Source organism: Podarcis filfolensis (genome assembly GCF_964270895.1).
Source record: "Podarcis filfolensis genome assembly, chromosome: 10".
Taxonomy (NCBI): domain Eukaryota; kingdom Metazoa; phylum Chordata; class Lepidosauria; order Squamata; family Lacertidae; genus Podarcis; species Podarcis filfolensis.
Window position 1 is genome coordinate 47,958,045 of NC_139612.1, and position 14,840 is coordinate 47,972,884.

Below are 14,840 nucleotides of genomic sequence, written 5' to 3' on the forward strand. Positions count from 1 at the left end.
GCCAGTAAAAGACAGGTTGGAGACTCTCAAGCAACCGCAACAGCCATCTGACGCACACATCTCAGTTGTATAAAGTTGCCCATAGCCCGATCTATTCAAGATTTATCAACTATCAGGCTATTTCTGATATTCAGCTGTGTGAGTACTGTAGCTTATATAGCTGGAATGGCACAATTCTGACACCATGCATGCACACTCAAGAGGTACCAGAATGCTTGAAGGAACTCTTCAAAACAGCCCAGTGAAGACCAGATTTGGAGCTGTATTTGACTTCGATATAGTGTGTTTGAGATTGGGGGCAAACCCCATGTGACTGAATCTTCTAATGCTTTCCTTTTCAAGCATTCATCAGAGATAGGTGAATTGGATCAGGGAGGCAGGGCCAGGGGATATAACCCAGATGAAAAGCACCCCTCCCCTAAAAACTGGTGTAAGCCTCGTTGCAGAATAAAGGCAGGCTCAATAGCTGTACATGTTTTGTCCTTAGGGAATCTCATGGTAGCTTCAGAAGCAGGGGACAATTTCAAGTGGGGAAAAGGTTAAGTCTCTCCCAAACACCACTGCTCTAATGCAATCCAGCATGGCTGCTTTACACACACACACACACAAAAAAAAGTCATGAGAGCCATTCATCAATTGTCTGTATTGCATCTGGATGTGTCCTGAGGAGCTAACTGAGGTACATGAAATAACTTGCAACCCTTGGAAAGTGAGGCCAAAATTATCTCCTAAAAGTTATCGTTTTATGGCAAGGGCTAAGAAACTGTGGCCCAGACCCACTTAGTGAGTTAAGGCATTGAAGATAACTCTCAGCTGGTCCCTGTGTTTACTTGGTTCCCATGACAACTACAGCTCACAGATGGGGATGGTTTCTTAGCAACTGTCCTTGGCGACTTCTCATAGTTCCACCTCTTTGTCGACACTTCTAGACTTGGCAAGGATCTGCTTGATTCACCAGAACTACTTTGGCACCTCAGTTGAGATCATGGAAGAGGTGAGGCACACGTTTATGAGGAGGACTTAACTTCTGGGCACCCTCGGAGACAACAATAACCCCTCCCAGGCAGGCAGGCAGGGAGGCACACACTGTTCAGATGCCCTATGACCTACACAAAGAGTCTTGGGTATTTAAGCACCAGTCAATGCAGTGAGCCTTGCTGTTTTCTTGATACCAGTCCAGGCCACATGTGGCAGGCATGTGAGGCTGTCCTTGGCCACTTCTGGCAACTGATTTGGAGCCATATCTGGTTGGCCACATTGGGACATGCCTGGCACATATATAGCTCATTTATTCTAATAGTTGTGCTGTTCCCAGCCAGAGGTTTCGTGAAACTGGCCAGGCAATATCTCCAGCCTCAGGAGCCTAGTGGCTTGCTACGGTGCCAGAAGGAGCTTGAGGAGGTTAGCCCCTTGCTCCAGCGCCAACCGGAGCCAAAGATGGCTAGTCCCTTGCTCCATTACATACACGAGCCTGAGGAGGTTAGCCCTGTGCTACGATACCTACAGCATCCTGAAGAGTTTGCTGCCTTGCACCACCAACTTCCGCAGCTTGAGGAAAAGGTTGATCCCTCAGTCCACCAGTCGAAAGAAGTTAGCCCTGTACTCCAGTATCTACAACAGCTGGAGGAGATTGGTACTAACCTGCTCCAACGGGACAGCAGCCTCATGTCTTCCTGCCCAAGAAATGCCAGCAAAATGGAGGATGTGACTCAGGTGAAAAATAATGTGGGGGCTGGTCAGGCTCATCTAACACAACTTTCTCAGAATCTTTATTGGGAACCAAGAATGACTCTGGAAGTCTAGGTGGTGATTTGGAGAGAGGGAAAGGAGGGTTGGGGTGTTCAAGGACCACAGCTGTCTCTTGCCACCTTCCGATGCCATCAGATTCCTGTAATAATTGGAATGTGGCAAGTACATACCTGAGCAGAGAAGGAATCAGACCAGCTTCAGAATTGACTGGGAATAGAAGGGTTTCGCTCCAGGCCCAGAAAGCAGCATTGTGGGCCTTGCTACTCTTGGTGTTTATTGCTCTAGTAAAGCAACAGCAAAATTAGGTGTCCAGAATCTGCGACAGGTTCAGTTGTGGAAGCCAAAGGTCAACAAAAATGGAGGGAGAGAAAGTCTGGTCTATGCAACCATTTAAAATGGGATTCATCCCAGGGACAAGGAATCTGCCAGCCCTAGAAGAAAACCAGGAGCTGGAGGGCCACAGCTAATTTTCATATCATATTGTCATTATTATGAAGGTAACAATAAAGGTGTTAAGAACTGTGGAGAGTTGTCTTGTGGCCAACTAAGGTGACTAAATACCTTCATATATGTGCAACAAATATATGTGAAACTCATAATCTCAAATCACAAATCAACAGGTATTATTAAACCCCCATTTCTATGTATAATATTTCATCTTTGTGCTATCCGTCTCATGACTTATGTGTGGGAAAATCACTCCCTTTAAATATTTCGCTGCCCTCCTTGTTGCCTCACGCTTAAGAATTTTTTTTAAAGCAAGCCTTTTATCCAGTGTGTTCCAGTATTGCTGTACTATGTAATTTCTATTTCTTTCTATTCCTAGGTTAATAATTCTATTCTGTAATTTATTTATTTTTCCTTTCCAAATCTGCTCAAACACTTTCTTCTTTCCTTTCAGTTTCCCTGTCTTTTTGTGACATTATTGTATTTTAGATTGTGATGCTGCAGACAAGGTCATAAGTACATTCTGATTTTGACCAGCAGCTAGCATATTTATATAAACACACCTGGAGAAGTGTGAAGAAGTCGTGTAGAAGTTGTCTTGCCTTTGTAATGGACTGGATGAGAGCCAACAAACTGACGCTCAAGCCAGATACGACTGGGGCACTGTTAGTGGGCAGTTCCCTAGAACAGATGGATGGGAGGTTGCCTGCTCTTGATAGGGTTACACTCTGCTGTCGCGTGAGGCTCAGGTGGCTTCAGTGGTGCAAAGTGCCTTCCATCAGAACAGTGGAGTTGGAAGGGACCCAGAGGGTCATCTAGTCCAATCTCCCCTACAGTGCTTGAATTACAGCTAAAGAATACCTGGCAGATTCTTGAGAATTTCTAAATTCAAATATTTCCTCTCTCTTTTTTCAAATTTAAAAATTGTCAAAGCAACCATTGCTGCATTCACATGGCAGTTTATTCCATTTCCCTGGTGTTCCCCTTAACTGTGAGTTTCTGTAAAAGGGAAAAGAAGGGGGGGGAAAGGAAACTGTGAGTTTCTGCATTATATTTAAGCTTTCAGATGTAAAAGCCAATTCCCAAAATATAGCAGAATATAACACAAAGTTAGAGCACATCTCAATGTTATTTGCAAATGGATTATTACTGGAAGCAAATAGCATGGAAATGAGCAACAAAAACTATAAAATTAATACCAGATCAAGGAATGAAAAACAAACTTAGCTCAATTTGCATTTAAAGACAAACCTACCATATTTACATTTCCCGGAACACTATATGAGCCAAAACACAGCCATCCTTCGAAAGTTGCACTTGTCTGAATTTTGTAGTGCAGTTCTCTGGCCAAGTAATGCGCAAAAAATGCATACATCAGGTAGACAAAAATGCATTATATTGGGGAAATTATTTGCATATACTGTATGTGTGCATGTATATGGCAAAGCTACATATAAAAATGTGAATATTGGGAGAAATTTGCACTAGAATGCTGATGAATTTTTGTAAGGACTTTTTTAAAAAATTGAAAACTGATTTGGAAATGTGGAGAACTGAAAATAAGTCTGTAAAAACAAAAAAGCAGAGGGAAATTCAAATTCACGGATCCCTAGCTCAAGCTGCCCTTAGAGGCAGAGCTTACAGAGACTGGCTAAGAAACTCTAAATCCCAAATTCTATCCACTTTCAAACCAGTGTACAGTGTATTATTATTTAATGTAATAACAAGACACAATGCCAATGTAATGAAGCAGATTATACACAGTCTATTATTTTCATAAGATATAATTATATTAGAGTTACATCCAATTTGTACATCCAATGTGTACATCTGTAGACATCTACAGGACAGCAGATAAAGTGTAGCGATCAAGAGAATGAATTGAGTTGGATGTTTTTGTTCTAGTGTCAATTTAGCCATGATTTCACCAAATCCACTTTCCCTCTCCATTTCCCCTTTGTGCTGGACAGATTATATATTACAGGCTGCTGCAAAGACTGCTGAGATAATCCACTCTTTACTTGTCTTTGGAACAGGTGCCCATGGACACGACGGCCTTCCCAATTCCTGCCGCCGCATACCATGAAACCAGAATGGCCGGTGGTCCAACAGGTAGAAGATACTTTGAAATCTTCTCTAATGCCTTATGCAAGCTATTATAGATACACTTGTTATACGGGCTTGGCTCACATCCTCCTGCATTGTGACACCTTGCCTAAGGAATTCTCTCCTCCTGGACCTAAATATGGCAGCCACGGGTCTGGGATTCCATTTCCAAGTTAAAACTTACCTATGTTTTCAGGCCTTTAGAGGACGATGCTTTGCTGATGCAAGATTCTAGGTCAGGTATGGGGAACCTTTGGCCTTAGAAATGTTGCTAGACTACAAGTTCCAGCACCGTTAACTGGCGCCGATGGGAACTAGAGTCCCACAACATCTGGAGGGCCAAAACTTATCTGTCCTTGCTCTAGGTAATTTTTATTCTGCACTGCTCTCATGTTTTCCTTTTTTTTTAAATGAATATTTATTAAGTTTTCCAATTTTATATAAACACAAAAAGAAAAAGAAAAAGAAAAATATTAAAAAACAATTCAGTTTCAATAACAGTTTTTCAGTCACATGTTTCTTTGACTTCCTCATACCTCCCCTTCTTGTTCCCTAGTTCAATTTGTTAATTCAGCAAATCCTAATCTCTTAACATTCCTTTTAAAATATCACCTTATTTTCCACTCAACTTTTTTTTTTAAATTTAATAACAAAAACAATTATACTCCCCATTATCTTTATCATAACAGCTAGAGACCACCAAAGTTCAAAACAACATCTTTTCAAAGTTCATTAATTTTATAATATTTCTGTAGATATTCCTTAAATTTCTTCCAATCTTCTTCTGCTGACTTTTCTCCCTGGTCGCGGATTCTGCAGGTCATTTCTGCCAGTCCCATACAGTCAATCAACTTCATCTGCCATTCTTCCAGAGTGGGTAAATCTTGAGTCTTCCAGTGCTTTGCTATAAGTATTCTTGCTGCCGTTGTAGCATACATGAAAAAGGTTCTGTCCTTCTTTGGCACCAAATGGCCGACTATACCCAAGAGAAAAGCCTCTGGTTTTTTCAGAAAAGTATACTTAAATATCTTTTTCATTTCATTGTAAATCATTTCCCAGAAGGCCTTAATCTTTGGGCACGTCCACCAAAGGTGAAAAAATGTACCTTCAGCATCCTTACATTTCCAACATTTATTATCGGGCAGGTGATATATTTTTGCGAGCTTGACTGGGGTTATGTACCACCTATATATCATTTTCATAATATTCTCTCTTAGGGCATTACATGCCGTAAATTTCATACCTGTGGTCCATAACTGTTCCCAGTCAGCAAACATGATGTTATGTCCAAGATCTTGTGCCCATTTAATAATGGCTGGCTTAACCGTTTCATCCTGTGTATTCCATTTCAGCAGCAAGTTATACATTTTTGACATGATTTTAGTTTTAGGTTCTAGCACTTCTGTTTCTAATTTAGATTTTTCCACCTGGAAGCCAATTTTCCTGTCCAAATTATATGCCTCCCTTATCTGAAAATAATGTAACCAGTCTCGGACTTTGTTTTTTAATTTCTCAAAGCTCTGCAGTTTCAGTCTATCTCCTTCCTGCTCCAAAATTTCCCAATATTTTGGCCAACTGGCCTCCATATTGAGCTTTTTCTGAGCTTTCGCTTCCATTGGTGACAACCACCTTGGGGTTTTGTTTTCCAGTAAATCCTTGTATCTAATCCAAACATTAAACAAAGATCTCCTAACAATATGATTTTTAAATGCTTTGTGAGCTTTAACCTTGTCATACCACAAATATGCATGCCATCCAAAAACATTGTTAAAACCTTCTAAATCCAAAATGTCCGTGTTTTCAAGAAGCAGCCAGTCTTTCAACCAGCAGAATGCTGCTGACTCATAGTACAGTCTCTCATGTTTTCCTTAACTGCTGTCAGAATTATTATTTGTCAGAATGGGGGGGGGGGTGAGAATACCATCCTTGAGAGAACGGATAACTAAAATCTGGAACATAGTCTACATGGTTAAGCTTACATATATGGTGTAAGAACCAGAGAGGGCAGACAAGAAGATAGTGTGTTTATTGAGAAATGGAGTCTTTTAATAATGTACTAGAGTAATAAAGTACAGGATAATTATTCATTTATTATCTTCAACTGTGGTATGGAAATCACCCCCCTTTATGTTTAGTTCCAACAGATTTCTTTTTTATATATTTTATATCTGTTATACTTTGTTGTGATTCGAGGACCCGATCCCCGCTTGGGGAATAAGGACACATGGACACAAGAAGAAAATGTGTGTGCAATGGCGGGGGTGGCTGGCGCAGCCGCATTTGAGCAGCAAGCTCCCCCGCCGAGCTTCCCTATTGGGTGCCCAACTGGGGAGGGGTGTGACATGCCAGCCCTGGAGTTGAAGCAGGGGGCGGAACGCCCCCTGCATGACGCAGGAATCATCTCCCACTCACAACCCCTCCCCTCCTGGAGGAGGAGAGGCTTTGTTGGCAACCATCTGTCTTGGGAGACAATGGAGGAGTGCACCTTTGGGGGTGAAGTCAAACTGTTGGAAGGTTTCAGCGCCTGCTGTGGCTGTAGAGACCAATATGAATTATAGAATTGTAGAGCTGGAAAGGACCACAAGGGTCATGTAGTCCAACCCCCTGCAATGCCAGGAGTCTTTCACCCAACGTGGGGTTTGAACACACAAACCCAAGATTAAGCCCACCCCCGCTGAGCCCTATGGGACCCGAGCATGCTGAATAGTCACAGAATGTGGAGTGTCAGCTGGGAAGGAAAACCATAAAAATGGGGGAGGGGGGAACATAGCTGGTTGCCTGGCAACCAGAACAGAAGCACTTCTGTGAGAAGCTGAGGCTATGCTGCAACATTTTGCTGTGGGTTATACTTTTCTTACTGTCTTCTAGAAGTGCCTGGATATGGAAACAAGGAACAGGCCACCTACAACTTGACTGGGGAACAGTCCAACAACAAAAGACCCCCCTCAAGGTGCTCCAGCAGGACCTCCTCAATGAACTCCAAGAACCCCGAGAACAGAACAGCTATGGGCGAACCCCCAGTCCTGCCTGAGGCATCACCATCCACACAGCATATCCAAACCAGAAACCACAACAAACAGACCCTCAGGTCTAAAACTCCCTCTGCCCTCTGCATTCACACGGCTGCAGGGAGGAAAGACAGCCTGGACGGTACTACTTCCAAGGGAATAGGGAATCATCATCACCCAAAGGGGAAACCTGGAGGTTCCAGGCTGTCAGCTAAGTCTAGCCAAGAAGAAATGGAAGATGGCCACGGTAATTCAGATGAACTAACGGGTAGGCAATACCGGCCTATAGTAACCCGACTGCACGCATCTCCCCGAAAGAACGTAAAGGGCAGCTGTGAAGACATGAAGGAAGCCCACGATGTCATGAGTGCCAAAGAGTCATTAGCATCAAGTGGGCAAGATGTCAAAGCAGAGGGAAAGGCCCTCCAGGAGAAGAAAAACAGCCTAATAATACCTCCTAATATCAAGGCCAAGTTTGGCACATCTATGGTGGAGAAACTGGTGTCTGAAGAGCAGGTAAAGAATGCAATGGTCTTGTCTATGAAGAGGGTTAGCTAGGAATGCCTAACACTTTTTTTAACTGGAAATATCTTTCAGCCTTTCTCAACCTGTGGGTCCCCAGATGTTGTTGAACTACAACTCCCATCACCCCTAGCTAGCAAGGCCAGAGCTCAGGGATGATGGGAGTTGTAGTCCAACAACATCTGGGGATCCACAGGCTGAGTAATACGTTGTATTAGCAGTAGTAGTAGTAGTAGCAGTAATGCTACTCATTATACTTGTAACTCTCATATCAGCAGCTATAGTAAGTTTAGAGTAGAGAAGTAAGCACCAATGCTATTTTTCTAGAAAAAGAGGTGTCAGAACTCACCATGTCCCTTGTTCTCTTATAATAGCAATGACACCCACCTGAGAGGTGCCAGAACTGAGTTCCAGCTGAAAAAAAAGCCCTGAGAAGCACTATTAGTAACATGGTTATAAATCGGAATGCTACTAGTAGCATGGTAGCTATAAGCAGCAATGCAAAATATATAAAGCTGCCATTCAGTAAACAATTATCCAGGAGTAAGAAGCATTGACCATAGGGCTTACTTCTTGAATTGACATGAATACGGTTGTGCTGTAAAGGAATTATTCTAGTGATGGTATAATGCATGATATTATTTCAGCCATTAACCAATAAATTAGAAAACAGAAGATGGTTACGCAGTGACAATTATAGCTTTGGAAAACCTCTGTCCCTACTTCTTAAAAGATACAAGGGTTGATGCCATAGATCAGGGGACATATTGATTAATCCACAGAGTAATCTGTCAAAGTGACAAATGCATCACCTGTGACTCATCATTTAGGAAAAAATGACTGTGCTTTATTGAGATTTCATTTTTATGAAGGGAAAAAATCATGACATGAAGGTGACAAGACAATAGCTGACCCTGATTAATCTTCTACTTAATATGGAAAGGGGTTCAGGATATGGGCAATTCATAAAAAATATGTATGGGTGGTAACCTTAGTTCTAGCCAAGTTTATACCTGATTAGAGGACTCACTCTGAGTGGGGAAAGTTCTACCAGTAGCTGGTGGAGCCAGTACCTCAGAACCTTAAGTGGAATTTGACTCCATCATCTTGTATTTTCCAGGCACGTCGTGCTCTCTGTGAGGCTGGGCTGATCCAGGGGCAGAAGCGCCTCAGTGACTGGCCATATAAGACTGTAGAGAATCCTATGGCATCGTCACCTTATGCTGATTATTATGAACTAGGATACAACTTGAGGTCCAACATTTTCCAAGGTAAAGGAGCATCCCAGGTCTACCTGCACACTGCTTGTTCTGACTCCAGTTATGGCATTTACTGATTTTGGATTGCTGAGTTCACAGATCTCCCACAACTGACACCACTTTTACATGCTACTTATGAGCAGCAAAAATTGAACAGATCTTTTGCGGGGTCAGTTTCTTTAGAAAAGTCTTTGTGTGCATGTGCGTAAAATAGGAAAGATATTAGGAGAAGGCACAGCAAGAACATAGAAGACTTGGAGGGAGGAACACTTGGAAGCAGGCAGGGAGAGAACCCAACCTACCTAGTAATGTCTCTCTTGTGCCTTTAACAGAACTCTGATATGCAGAGACCAGCCAGCAAAGCTTTATGGTATGGTAGATAAATATTATCACTTGCTAATCACTGAAGATTAAGGGCTATTAAGGCACAGCTAAAGGGGCCTATTCCAAAGTTCTCACAACACCATCACACAACTACAACCCAACCCAACCTACCTTTAACAGAGGAAAACTCCAGGCTGTTTCTCACATTCTTGGACAAATCCAGTCAGTAACTTCCATCACTTTGAGGTTTTTGTTTTTATGTAAGATTGCCCATTTTCCTATTGTCTCCATTACCTACTACCTTTGATCTGCAGCAAATTGCAGGTGATTGTATTATCACCAAAATGGGAAAAACTGCTAAAAGCACAAGAAGGGTTCAAGTCAGGCTTTCCCCACACTCTGCTTTCTGGACAGTTCAGGCTACCAAATCCACCCTACTCGGGCAAGGCATGTGTGGCTAAAATCCCTTGGGAACCTCTTTCTGTATAAACATGGGACTGTTAATTCAGGACAGCTCTCACAATTTGAGGTACCCAAGTCATACAACTACTTTGTTGTCTCCTGTAGGGGCCAGCTCCCCCTAGCCTATGATCCAGCACCTAGATGACTCTGGTCCAAGTGGCGTAAGAGTTCTGTGAATCTCCTTTCTTGCAGGAGGACCACTGGAAAGCAGAAGCCTGATGAAGGATTCCTATACCCCAGATGTAATAAAGAGGGCAGTTCGGGACCCCAAACATTGGCATGGAAGAAAAACTGATGATCTAGGTGAGAATCCCTAGGGTTTTAAGGAAAAGATGGCTGAGAAACAAAGGACTTGCCTCAGGCATCTCCCATCAGATCTGCAATATGGGGGATAATAGTGCCAGCCTGTTTTACAGGGTTCTTGTGAGGATTACAGAGATTATGCTAGTGGAGCACTTAGAAAAAGAGCTATATATAAATACCTAAAGTATTATTATAATCTAAATATTTGGATTCCCCCCAGTTGACAGCTTGCAAATCACACATTGGAAGACTGAGCACATATTCTAGGAATCTTTTGGCATCTTGTTCTCATTACTCTCGGTGATAAAGGTTCTGCCACTTTGGGCATGTCTGTGGCTAGTTAGCATCATAGTGTCCATACCCACATTACACACAGAGGGAAGGGGAGAGAAGCAGAAAAAGCTTGCTCATACTGTACATCAGCTGCACACAGACACCTCAGCCTTTCCATGCCCTCATGAGCTCTTGCCTTTACTGGCCCTTTTCCAGCCCCTCCCAAAGATAGCCCTTTAATCCTGGTGCCTGCTAAAAGGTACAATATATGTACATGCAAACTGTGTGTATTTGTTTGTTTCTCAACAGGGAGGTGGTTCCAGAAAAATGCGCTAAACCTTAACCTTCAAAAAGCTTTGGAACAAAAATACGGGGACAAGAACAAAGGCGGCAAATCCTAAGAAGGCATAGAAGAGGGATGAAGACCTTCTGGAAAAATATCTGGCTCTCCCTAGCAGTGGAATAAACCTCCATCTAGCCTCTATTTTTGATGTGCTCTGCATATGGATAAAGCAGAACGTTGGGTTATCTGACTGGCCTGGGAATAGTCAGCCTGGCCTGATTGTGTATCTTTAATAGTCACTTGAAATGAGCTGGTACAGCTTTTCAAAGAATGGAACAAAGCACGATCCCCCAACATCTCCCCAGGGTGCTGGGAAAAGACCTGAAACTCTGGAGTGCTGCCACCACCGATTAGTGTTGAGTCTACGCTGCAAACAATACTAAGCTAAATGGACCAATTGTCCAGCTAAGTATGAGGCAGCTTCCTATGGGTCCATTTCAAACAGTGGCAAACATAAATTAGGAAAGTGAATAGAGTTTTGCAGAAATACAGTAAGGAGGGATATGGAATACCTTACTGTGTATTGGGACGTGGGTGGTGCTGTGGGTTAAACCACAGAGCCTAGGGCTTGCTGATCAGAAGGTCGGCGGTTCGAATCCCCGCAACGGGGTGAGCTCCCATTGTTCGGTCTCTGCTCCTGCCAACCTAGCAGTTCGAAAGCACGTCAAAGTGCAAGTAGATAAATAGGTACCGCTCCGGCGAGAAGGTTAACAGCATTTCTGTGCGCTGCTCTGGTTCTCCAGAAGTGGCTTTGTCATGCTGACCACATGATCCGGAAGCTGTATGCCGGCTCCCTCGGCCAATAAAGCTAGATGAGCGCTGCAACCCCAGAGTCGTCCACCACTGGACCTAATGGTCAGGGGTCCCTTTACCTTTGCTGTGTATAGTGGGGAGGGCTACCAGAGAAGTATTGACGCAAGGAGACAGAATAGGTATGAAAATGTCTCCTTCCCCTGTTCTGCAGATAAAATGTACTAAGCCAATTGCACTCCTATAGTCATATAACTTTTACCGCATCCATCTATCAGCTGTGAAACACTTGTGTCTCTCTACCCTAAAATTTGTGAGCAATGCTATCATGTTCTGTGGGGCATTGCGGAGGTCTTTGGGTCCCTCATCCATCACCTTGAATGAATAAAGAGTGCCCTAAGGACATTACCGGTGCTTCTCTGGGCTAGCAGGATGCAGGGGAAGTTTTATGGGCAACCATGCATAACTCCTGATGAATCTGGGCGCTACAGAATCCAATTCAACAAACATGCCATTAAGCCAATGACTAAGCTGTCTTTCTTGGACTTGTCAGCTCAAGAATTATACTTCAGAAGGAGGACAGGTTTTCATAATACTGGAAGCAAGCTTGTAAGGCTTCCATTTCCTTGCAGATATCTTGCTTCCTAGTACTCTTACAGAGTAAACACACACACGGGAACACAGAGCAGAGCATCAGCTGCTTCATGAAAGAATCAGGACTGTCAGCAAACTTTGCCAAACCTGGACTTTTTGCTCAGATTCAAAGAGTCTGACTTTCCGGCCCTGGATCCCCTTTAAACTTGAAGAACCCAGGCTGGACTTCCTAGTTGGTGTAGATTGTGGCTGCTGTTCTAGGACAATAAACCTGAGATAATCATTGCACCTTGTTTGTTTAAACAAACCTCTCTAGCAATGATTAACATCAATGGATAATCTTGGCATAAGTATGTGCTTTGTGGACTGCAACCTCATTCACATGTAAAATGTTGGTATTTCAAGTATCTCTTTCTAGATTCTCAGGGTGATTGATCACAGCATTGTGGTGGAAGTAGCCCAGGTCAAGCTTTTCCAGTTGGAAAAAAGAACACAGAGCTCCTGCACCTTTAATAGGTGTATAGAAAAGGGAATTTAGGACCACCCTATCATGCCAGTTGCAACATTACATGGCGAACATTAAGGAGTCACTTGGCCACCAGCGTGAGTTGTCTGCAATGGCAGCCACTGACCAAGGTTGCTGATTCTAGGTCAAGTAATACCTTCTAGATAATAAACCAGCTGTGCCACCTCCCTCTTCTGAATAACTGTCCCAACAGTAAAATATGTCAGGTTGCAGGCTGTGCAGTCAAATATGTTAGATTGCAGTTGATGGACCCGAGTTGTAATGGTGAAGTTATGTTGAGTATAAGTATGGATGTCATGGAATGGGGCACATATGTGATTTGAATAGTGTCCAATGGTGCTTAGCCGGGTTGGCTATTTGCATATTTTCACAGTGCTGGACTCCAGGGCCCATCAACCCCAGCCAGCATGGCCAATGATCAGGGTGGTGGGACTTGTAATCCAACAGCATCTGGTCGGGGGCGGGGGGGGACAGGTTTACAATTCCTGAATTAGATAGAGCTTGCCAGTTATGGCTCAGCCAAGTCATTTGATCCCATGAGGCTGAGTGCAGCATGCAAACTAAAGCTTTAGGAGGCTATGGTATTAGGAGAGCAAGCTCAGTGCTGACATCAGGAAATAGCTGTGGGAACTGGTGGGCGACTTCCTGTGGCTTGCCAGGCCAGATCTGGCCGAAGAAGAAGAGGAGGAGGAGGAGGAGGGGTTTGGACTTGATATCCCGCCTTTCACTCCCCTTAAGGAGTCTGAAAGCAGCTAACAATCTCCTTTCCCTTCCTCCCCCACAACAAACACTCTATGAGGTGAGTGAGGCTGAGAGACTTCAGAGAAGTGTGACTAGCCCAAGATCACCCAGCAGCTGCATGTGGAGGCGCGGGGAAGTGAACCCGGTTCACCAGATTACGAGTCCGCCGCTCTTAACCACTACACCACACTGGCCCTCACTGACCTACACACTATACAGAATAGTGTGTTGTTGTTGTTGTTGTTGTTGTTGTTTACCATATCTACAGAATATCCAGATGAGCAAATAAATGAGCAGCCATGTCTGCATTCACATCACCAAGATGACTTTTGCCAGTAGATGAAACTGGTCAATAAATAATTTCCATTCATCAGAAGGTACAGATGTTTATCATTATGTGATCCTCATAAAAAGGGAAAGCTCTGCTGAATGGAACCTAAAGCTTTTCTGCTTTTAAACAGGAGTTTCAAAATTCAAAGAATAAATACACAGTGTTTTGAGGTAATGCTGACAACTGTTGAAAGGCAATTCTGGATTTTCTGTTTGATCTACCATATGAGATTTTTTAAATGTTTAACATCAGCGCTATTTTTCTAGGGGGGGAAAGGTGCCGGAATTCACCATGAATGCCTCCCTTGTTCTCTTATACGTAATAATAATAAATTTTATTTATACCCCGCCCTCCCCAGCCAAGACCAGGCTCGGGGTGGCTAACAGCAAATATAAAACAAATTGATAGAAAAACAACTTAAAAACAAGATTAAAATACAACATCAAAACATTAAAATACAGCCTCATTTCAGCAGAAACTCAAAAACTTTTTGGGGGATAAAAACGTCAAGTCTTCACCAAGGCTAACTATCCAAACTGGTCCTACGTGGGCCAGAAAAAAGCCAGGGAAGTCCCCAAGTAGGAGTTCCATCACAGAAGGAAAAAGGGGAAAAGAGGGGGGGGGTCAAGTTAATTCCAGGCCAAAAGCCAGGTGGAACAACTCTGTCTTATAGGCCCTGTCTTTGTCTGAGAGGTGCCAGAACTGAGTTCCATTGAGTTCCGGCTGAAAAAAGCCCTGTGTAACATCTTTATGGAGTCATACTGGAATCTCTTTCCTCTACTCTTCATCGGGGCCATAACACTTGGCTTGTGTATGAAAAACTGTCCCAGACCTAAACTGATGGCCAGGATTCATTGTAGGATTCAATAAAGACAACATATTGCTTCCATCAGAATCCTCTGTTATAATCCTTAATATTCCTTGGCTTCAGAAAATGACCTAGCCAAAGTGAAGCACATTTAAGTCTATTCAATATGTGTTTAAAGTGCTTAACTATGGCGGGCTCATGACCTTCTTTTCAAAGTGTAATCTGTTTTGAAAAATATTACATGCAAATATAGATTTATTTATTTTTTTTGCTTTCCCTGAATGTTCACTTAAA

General features: G+C 43.0%; 1 protein-coding gene across 4 annotated transcripts; it reads left to right on the forward strand.

Moving 5' to 3' along the window:
- The first annotated feature begins 849 nt into the window (after positions 1 to 849).
- Positions 850 to 10,937, forward strand: CIMIP4 (ciliary microtubule inner protein 4). Of its 4 annotated transcripts, none has more exons than XM_083573942.1 (6): positions 850 to 994; positions 4,233 to 4,308; positions 7,171 to 7,826; positions 8,953 to 9,103; positions 10,070 to 10,180; positions 10,763 to 10,937. In XM_083573942.1, exons 1-6 carry the CDS (start codon positions 986 to 988, stop codon positions 10,852 to 10,854), a joined length of 1,095 nt encoding a protein of 364 aa, XP_083430068.1. In that variant the 5' UTR covers positions 850 to 985; the 3' UTR covers positions 10,855 to 10,937. The 4 variants fall into 4 exon arrangements, with proteins under 4 accessions (XP_083430068.1, XP_083430069.1, XP_083430067.1 ...); XM_083573943.1 differs by having other exon boundaries at positions 7,174 to 7,826; XM_083573941.1 differs by having other exon boundaries at positions 907 to 1,713.
- Positions 10,938 to 14,840: the final 3,903 nt, after the last annotated feature.

What these genes read in the sequence shown, in the direction of transcription:
- CIMIP4 (XM_083573941.1), top strand. Translation starts at nt 1,102, where the DNA reads ATGACCTACACAAAGAGTCTTGGGTATTTAAGCACCAGTCAATGCAGT. An exon ending in AAATGGAGGATGTGACTCAG is followed by an intron (nt 1,714 to 4,232) that starts GTGAAAAATAAT and finishes TCTTTGGAACAG; the next exon opens with GTGCCCATGGACACGACGGC. An exon ending in AACTGGTGTCTGAAGAGCAG is followed by an intron (nt 7,827 to 8,952) that starts GTAAAGAATGCA and finishes TGTATTTTCCAG; the next exon opens with GCACGTCGTGCTCTCTGTGA.